The 8282-nt window shown below is 74.3% G+C and overlaps 1 protein-coding gene across 2 annotated transcripts in view; it reads left to right on the forward strand.

The window, feature by feature from the left end:
• Positions 1 to 133: 133 nt before the first annotated feature.
• AOC1 (amine oxidase copper containing 1) overlaps positions 134 to 8282 on the forward strand; it is a 9370-nt gene continuing 1221 nt past the window's right edge. Inside the window, exons 1-4 of one of the 2 annotated variants that reach the window (XM_075915600.2) lie at positions 134 to 290; positions 3748 to 5305; positions 6389 to 6677; positions 7455 to 7587. In XM_075915600.2, coding sequence (XP_075771715.2) covers positions 192 to 290; positions 3748 to 5305; positions 6389 to 6677; positions 7455 to 7587 — 2079 coding nt within the window. In that variant the 5' untranslated portion in view covers positions 134 to 191. Of the gene's footprint in view, positions 291 to 310; positions 323 to 3747; positions 5306 to 6388; positions 6678 to 7454; positions 7588 to 8282 lie in introns of those variants that run through there. The other variant, XM_089776859.1, reaches the window with a different exon arrangement.

The raw sequence follows: 8282 nt of genomic DNA on the forward strand, positions 1-8282 counted from the left end.
GAGGGGCATGGGGGGGCAGGTGGCACCCTGGGAGCAAAGGGCTGAAGGCGGTGGGGGGGGGGCAGGGCTCTCAGCAGCCTGGGGCACGTGTCTCCCACCTGCTGCCTCTGAGCCGCCTGCGCTGCTGCTCCCTTGGGGGCCTGGCCCCCCCAGCTCAAGCCCCGGGCCAGGAGCCGCCCCCCTGCCAGCCAATGGCGTCCTGGGGCCCCACTCGGGGGGCGGGTGTGGGCGGGGCGAGGCACAGGGCAGCCGGAGCGGTGGCCAGAGCCGGAGCCGGGCAGGGGCCGCAGGTGAGCACAGGGGTGAGGGGCACAGGGATGAGGTCGGCGGGGGGCAGGGGGCGCACGGGGATGGGGAGCGGAGGGGTGACGGGGGGGGAGCCCAGAGCTGCAGGGACCTTAATGGGTCTCCCCTCCCCCCCGGCACTCGGGTGGGCGACTTGCTGGGCTCGGGCGGCTGGTGTGAGGGGAACAGGCTGAAATTCAGCCTGGGGGCCCAACGCGAAGAGCCCCCGAGGGCGGGCGGGGCGGGCGCCACGCTGGGAAGTGGCTGCCTAGCACGAGAGCAGCCAAAAGGGAGCCGGGGTCACGGGCCTGGCCACAGGCTCCACACGAGTCCCAGCGCGAGGGCCCCAAGCACCAAACGTCCCTTCCACTCGCACGGCCCCTGCCTGCCCCCAGCTAACCCAGCCGGCTCCCAGCCCCCGGGTTCCCCCAGCTAACCCAGCCAGCTCCCAGCTCCCAGCTCCCGGGTTCCCCCAGCTAACCCAGCCAGCTCCCAGCTCCCAGCTCCCGGGTTCCCCCAGCTAACCCAGCCGGCTCCCAGCTCCCAGGTTCCCCCAGCTAACCCAGCCGGCTCCCAGCTCCCAGCTCCCGGGTTCCCCCAGCTAACCCAGCCGGCTCCCAGCTCCCAGCTCCCGGGTTCCCCCAGCTAACCCAGCCGGCTCCCAGCTCCCGGGTTCCCCCAGCTAACCCAGCCGGCTCCCAGCTCCCAGTTCCCGGCTCCCCCCAGCTAACCCAGCCGGCTCCCAGCTCCCAGTTCCCGGCTCCCCCCAGCTAACCCAGCCGGCTCCCAGCTCCCGGGTTCCCCCAGCTAACCCAGCCAGCTCCCAGCTCCCAGTTCCCGGCTCCCCCCAGCTAACCCAGCCGGCTCCCAGCTCCCGGGTTCCCCCAGCTAACCCAGCCAGCTCCCAGCTCCCAGTTCCCAGCTCCCCCCAGCTAACCCAGCCAGCTCCCAGCTCCCAGTTCCCGGCTCCCCCCAGCTAACCCAGCCGGCTCCCAGCTCCCGGCTCCCCCCAGCTAACCCAGCCAGCTCCCAGCTCCCGGCTCCCCCCAGCTAACCCAGCCAGCTCCCAGCTCCCGGGTTCCCCCAGCTAACCCAGCCGGCTCCCAGCTCCCGGGTTCCCCCAGCTAACCCAGCCAGCTCCCAGCTCCCAGCTCCCGGGTTCCCCCAGCTAACCCAGCCAGCTCCCAGCTCCCAGTTCCCGGCTCCCCCCAGCTAACCCAGCCGGCTCCCAGGTTCCCCCAGCTAACCCAGCCGGCTCCCAGCTCCCAGCTCCCGGGTTCCCCCAGCTAACCCAGCCGGCTCCCAGCTCCCAGCTCCCGGGTTCCCCCAGCTAACCCAGCCAGCTCCCAGCTCCCCCCAGCTAACCCAGCCGGCTCCCAGCTCCCGGGTTCCCCCAGCTAACCCAGCCGGCTCCCAGCTCCCAGGTGCCCCCAGCTAACCCAGCCAGCTCCCAGCTCCCCCCAGCTAACCCAGCCAGCTCCCAGCTCCCGGCTCCCTGGTGTCTCACCTAACCCAGCCGGCTCCCAGCTCCCCCCAGCTAACCCAGCCGGCTCCCAGCTCCCAGCTCCCGGGTTCCCCCAGCTAACCCAGCCAGCTCCTGGCTCCCTGGTGTCCCACCTAACCCAGCCGGCTCCCAGCTAACCCAGCCGGCTCCCAGCTCCCCCAGCTAACCCAGCCGGCTCCCAGCTCCCCCCAGCTAACCCAGCCGGCTCCCGCTAACCCAGCCGGCTCCCAGCTCCCCCCAGCTAACCCAGCCAGCTCCCGCTAACCCAGCCAGCTCCCGGCTCCCAGGTGCCCCCAGCTAACCCAGCCAGCTCCCAGCTCCCGGGTTCCCCCAGCTAACCCAGCCAGCTCCCAGCTCCCGGGTTCCCCCAGCTAACTCAGCCAGCTCCCGGCTCCCAGGTGCCCCCAGCTAACCCAGCCAGCTCCCGGCTCCCAGGTGCCCCCAGCTAACCCAGCCAGCTCCCGGCTCCCAAGTGCCCCCAGCTAACCCAACCGGCTCTTGCCTGCCCCCAGCTAACCCCATGTGCCCCCAACTAACTCAGTCGGCTCCCGCGCGTCCCTAACCCAGCTGCCCACAGCTAACCCAGCCAGCTCCCAGCTCACGGGTTCCCCCAGCTAACCCAGCCAGCTCCCGGCTCCCAGGTGTCCCCAGCTAACCCAGCCAGCCCCCGGCTCCCAGGTGCCCCCAGCTAACCCAGCCAGCTCCCGGCTCCCAGGTGCCCCCAGCTAACCCAGCCAGCTCCCAGGTGCCCCCAGCTAACCCAGCCAGCTCCCAGGTGCCCCCAGCTAACCCAGCCAGCTCCCGGCTCCCAGGTGCCCCCAGCTAACCCAGCCGGCTCCCGGCTCCCAGGTGCCCCCAGCTAACCCAGCCAGCTCCCGGCTCCTAGGTGCCCCCAGCTAACCCAGCCAGCTCCCGGCTCCCAGGTGCCCCCAGCTAACCCAGCCAGCTCCCAGCTCCCGGGTTCCCCCAGCTAACCCAGCCAGCTCCCGGCTCCCAGGTGCCCCCAGCTAACCCAGCCAGCTCCCGGCTCCAGTTGCCCCCAGCTAACCCAGCCAGCTCCCAGGTGCCCCCAGCTAACCCAGCCAGCTCCCGGCTCCCAGGTGCCCCCAGCTAACCCAGCCGGCTCCCGGCTCCCAGGTGCCCCCAGCTAACCCAGCCAGCTCCCGGCTCCAGTTGCCCCCAGCTAACCCAGCCAGCTCCCGGCTCCCAGGTGCCCCCAGCTAACCCAGCCAGCTCCCGGCTCCCAAGTGCCCCCAGCTAACCCAGTCAGCTCCCGCGTGTCCCACCTAACCCAGCTGCCCCCAGCTAACCTAGCCAGCTCCCAGCTCCTGCGTGCCCACAGCTAACCCAGCTGGCTCCCATGTGCTCCCAGCTAACCCAGCTGGCTCCTGCCTGCCCCCGGCTAACCCCATGTGCCCCCAGCTAACTCAGTCGGCTCCCGCGTGTCCCTAACCCAGCTGCCCACAGCTAACCCAGCTGGCTCCCATGTGCTCCCGCTAACCCAGCCAGCTCCTGGCTCCTGGATGTCCCAGCTAACCCAGCCGGCTCCCGCCTGCCCCCAGCTATCCCCATGTGCCCCCAGCTTACCCAGCCACCTCCTGACTCCCATGAGTCCCAGCTAACCCAGCCTCTTTCTGCTCCCCGCAGGCCTGGAACCGGCCTGGCTCCTGCGCCTGGGGGTGAGCAGGCACTTGCAGGGCCGCAGGGCAAGGTGCCCCAGCCTATGGGGCAGGGTGGCTGAGCTGCTGGGACTACCGCATGAGTGCAGTGCGGCATCCCCAGGTCGCCTGCCCACTGAGGCTGCTGCCAGCACCTCCCCCTTCAGAGCGGCAGCCTGTGTCCAGGGTCCCCTTCCTCCTCTCGTGGGGCTGCTGCAGCTGGCTGGGCTGGGCTGGGCGGGACGGGGCCAGGCTGGTCTCGGCTCCTGCCGCCTCTGACCAGCTCTTCGGGGTGCGCAGGTTCCCAGCCGAAGCATGTGGCCGCAGACCCTCGCCTGGCTGGTGGCGGCGCTTGGCGTCCTGGCCCGCGCCAGCCCCACGCCCCAGCTGGAGGCCTCGATCTTTGCCGACCTGAGCCCGGCGGAGCTGCGGGCCGTGCGGAGCTTCCTGCTGAGCCGGCCGGAGCTGGGGCTGGTGGCCGGGCACGGGGACTCGCTGGCCAGCAACAGCCTCTTCCTGGTGGAGCTGCAGGTGCCCCGGAAGCGCCAGGCCCTGCAGTTCCTGGATGGAGGAGGCCCGCGCCCGCCGCGCCAGGCCCGCGCCGTCATCTTCTTCGGGGGGCAGGCCGAGCCCAACGTCACCGAGCTCGTGGTGGGGCCCCTGCCCCGGCCCAGCTACTACCGGCCCCTGACCTACAAGGGGGGGCGGCCCATCCCCTTCACCGCCCGGCCCATGACCCAGCTGGAGTACCAGCTGCTGCACCGCAAGCTGGTGGAGGTGACGGAGCCGCTGTACCGCCTGCTGCGCGACACCACAGGGTTCTGGTACCACAACTGCAGCCAGCACTGCCTGACCTTCACGGACGTGGCGCCGCGGGGGCTGGGCCCGGGGCAGCGCCGCTCCTGGCTCATGCTGCAGCGCGCCGTGGAGGGCCACTACCTGCACCCCGTGGGGCTGGAGCTGCTGCTGGAGCACCGCTCCCGCCACCCGGCCCGCTGGGCGCTGCAGCAGCTGTGGTACAACGGGCAGTACTTCACCAGCGCCCACGAGCTGGCCCAGCGCTACGAGCGTGGGGAGCTGGCCGTGGCCTGGCTGCACCCCCCCGCCCCCGGCCTCGGGCCCCTCTTCTCCACCTACCTGCCCCGGGGGCACTTCAGCACGGGCACCCGCACGGACGTGCACGGGGCCAAGGTGTGCGAGCCGCAGGGCCGGCGCTACCGGGTGCAGGGCAACCTGGTGGAGTACGGGGGCTGGCGCCTGGCGCTGCGGCTGCGCTCCTCGGCCGGCCTGCAGCTCTTCGACCTGCGCTTCAACGGCGAGCGGCTGGCCTACGAGCTGAGCGTGCAGGAGGCCGTGGCCTTCTACGGGGGCAGCACGCCGGCCGCCATGCAGACCAAGTACATCGACGCCGCCTGGGGCATGGGCGCCATGGCCCACGAGCTGGCGCGCGGCGTCGACTGCCCCGAGGTGGCCACCTTCCTGGACGCGCACCACCTGTACGACGCGCCGGGGCCGGTGCGCTACCCCCGCGCCCTCTGCCTCTTCGAGCTGCCCACCGGCGTGCCCCTGCGGCGCCACTTCGACAGCGACTTCCGGGGCGGCTACCGCTTCTACGGCGGCCTGGAGGGGCAGGCGCTGGTGCTGCGCACGACCGCCACCGTCTACAACTACGACTACATCTGGGACGTGCTGCTCTACCCCAACGGCGTCCTGGAGGCCAAGGTGCACGCCACCGGCTACGTGCACGCCTCCTTCTACACGCCCCAGGGCCTGCGCTACGGCTCCCGCCTGCACCACCACCTGCTGGGCAACCTGCACACCCACCTGGTGCACTACAAGGTGGACCTCGACGTGGCCGGTGCGTGCCTCCGCCCACCCCCCCGAGCTGGCCCCGCCCACCCCCGAGCAGGCGCCTCCCCTCCTCCCCCGGCCCCGCCCACCCCCGAGCAGGCCCCTCCCCTCCTCCCCCGGCCCCGCCCACCCCCGAGCAGGCCCCTCCCCTCCTCCCCCGGCCCCGCCCACCCCCGAGCAGGCCCCTCCCCTCCTCCCCCGGCCCCGCCCACCCCCGAGCCGGCCCCTCCCACCCCCGAGCAGGCCCCTCCCCCGGCCCCGCCCACCCCGAGCTGGCCCCTCCCCTGCCTCCCCCGGCCCCGCCCACCCCCGAGCCGGCCCCTCCCCTGCCTCCCCCGGCCCCGCCCACCCCCGAGCCGGCCCCGCCCACCCCCGAGCCGGCCCCTCCCGTCCTCCCCCGGCCCCGCCCACCCCCGAGCTGGGCCCTCCCCTGCCTCCCCCGGCCCCGCCCACCCTGGAGCCGGCCCCTCCCCCGCCTCCGCCCACCCTCGAGCCGGCCCCTCCCACCCTCCGAGCCGACCCCTCCGCCGCCTCCACCCACCCTCCGAGCCGGCCCCTCCCCCCTCCGGGGGTCCCGGGGAGGGGAGGGGGATCCCGGGGGGGGTCCCAGGGGCCCCAGGGAGGGACGGGGGGTCCCGGGGAGGGAAGGGGGTCCCGGGGGGGTCCCAGGGGGGGACAGGGGGTCCCGGGAGGGAAGGGGGTCCCAAGGGGGTCCCAGGGAGGGAAGGGGGGTCCCGGGGCCCCGGGAGGGAAGGGGGTCCCGGGGGTCCCCGGGAGGGAAGGGGGTCCCGGGGGGTCCCCGGGAGGGAAGGGGGGTCCCGGGGGCCCCAGGGAGGGAAGGGGGGTCCCGGGGGGGTCCTGGGGAGGGAAGGGGGGTCCCGGGGGTCCCAGGGAGGGAAGGGGGGTCCCGGGGGGGTCCCAGGGAGGGAAGGGGGGTCCTGGGGAGGGAAGGGGGGTCCCGGGGGGTCCCCGGGAGGGAAGGGGGTCCCCGGGAGGGAAGGGGGTCCCGGGGGGTCCCCGGGAGGGAAGGGGGTCCCGGGGGCCCCAGGGAGGGGGGTCCCTGCGCCCCCTGACGCCCCGCCGCCCCCAGGCACGGGGAACAGCGTGGAGAGCCTGGAGGCGCGTCTCGAGAACATCTCCAGCCCCTGGAGCGCGGGCGAGCGGCTGGTGCAGCCCCGGCTGGAGCGGCGGCAGCACCGCACCGAGCGCCAGGCCGCCTTCCCCGCGGGCGCCGCCCTGCCCCGCTACCTGCTGCTCTACAGCCCGGGCCGCCGCAACCGCTGGGGCCACCCGCGCGCCTACCGCGTCCAGCCCCGCTCGCAGCCCGGCCGCCTGCTGCCCCGCGGATGGGCCGAGGAGCCGGGCGTGGCCTGGGCCCGGTAAGGGGGGCAGGCGGGGGGGCCCGGTAAGGGAGGCAGGCGGGGGGGGCCCAGCAAAGGGGGGGCAGGCGGGGGGCCCGGCAAGGGGGGGGCCTGGGCCCGGTAAGGGGGGCAGGCGGGGGGGGCCTGGTAAGGGGGGGGCCGGCGGGGGGGGCCCGGCAAGGGGGGGCAGGCGGGGGGGCCCGGTAAGGAGGGGCAGGCGGGGGGGGGCCAGGTAAGGGGGGGGGGGACAGGGGGGGGCCCCGGGCCCGGTAAGGGGGGGGGTAGGCGGGGGCGGGGGTGGGGCCCGGTCAGGGGGGACAGAAGGGGGGCTGGGCCCGGTCAGGGGGAGAAATGTGCCGGGGGGGCGGGGCTGGAGCCAGCAGCAACCGGCTGGGCCCAGGTTGCTCTGCTCCTGCTGCCAGCACTGCCCCCCCCCCCCGTCGTCACTGAGGGAGGGAGGGAGCGAGCGAGCCTGGGGGGAGGGTAGCAATGGACGCATGAGGAGGCGGGGCAGGGCTGGAGGGGCGGGGTTTGGGGCAGGAGGGGCGGGGCTTGGGGCAGGGCAGGAGGGGCGGGGCTTGGGGGCGGAGCAGGGCTGGAGGGGCGGGGCTTGGGGCAGGGCTTGGGGGCGGAGCAGGGCTGGAGGGGCGGGGCTTGGGGGCGGAGCAGGGCTGGAGGGGCGGGGCTTGGGGGCGGGAGGGGCGGGGCTTGGGGTGCTGTCCCAGGCCCCCCACTCTGGCCTTGCTGTGGGGCGGGGTCCCACTGGGCGCTGAGCCCGGCTGGGGCCCGTGGCAGGTACCAGCTGGCGGTGACACGGCACCACGAGAAGGAGGCCACCAGCAGCAGCCTCTACGCCCAGCACGACCCCTGGCAGCCGACCGTCGACTTCGAGAGCTTCATCCGCAACGACGAGAACATCGAGAACCAGGTGTGGGGGGGGGGGCAGTGCTGGATCCCGGGGGGGGGGGGGGTTAAGTAACTGTGGAGGAAGGGCTGTGGGGGCAGAGCCATGATGGGGGTTGGGGGGGGCGCGCAGTGACTGTCATTTGCGGCAAGACCAGGGGAAGCTGGAGATGGGCAGCTGGGGGTCCTGTGGGCTGTGTTGTGGGGGTCTGACCTGGGGGGGCAGGGGACCCATGGGAGCAGGGTGGGGGACCCGTGGGAGCTGTGCTGTGGGGGTCTGACCTGGGGGGGCAGGGGACCCATGGGAGCTGTGCTGTGGGGGTCTGACCTGGGGGGGGCAGGGGGCCTGTGGAGCTGTGCTGTGGGGGTCTGACCTGGGGGGGGCAGGGGGCCCATGGGAGCAGGGTGGTGGGGGCCCATGGGAGCTGTGCTGTGGGGGTCTGACCTGGGGGGGGCAGGGGGCCCATGGGAGCAGGGTGGGGGGCCCGTGGGAGCTGTGCTGTGGGGGTCTGACCTGGGGGGGCAGGGGGCCCGTGGGAGCAGGGTGGGGGGCCCATGGGAGCTGTGCTGTGGGGGTCTGACTTGGGGTGGGGGGCCCGTGGGAGCTGTGCTATGGGGGTCTGACCTGGGGGGGCAGGGGGCCCATGGGAGCAGGGTGAGGGGCCCGTGGGAGCTGTGCTGTGGGGGTCTGACCTGGGGGGCCCGTGGGAGCTGTGCTGT

Source organism: Pelodiscus sinensis, chromosome 2, assembly GCF_052426305.1.
Source record: "Pelodiscus sinensis isolate ZL-2025 chromosome 2, ASM5242630v1, whole genome shotgun sequence".
NCBI lineage: Eukaryota > Metazoa > Chordata > Testudines > Trionychidae > Pelodiscus > Pelodiscus sinensis.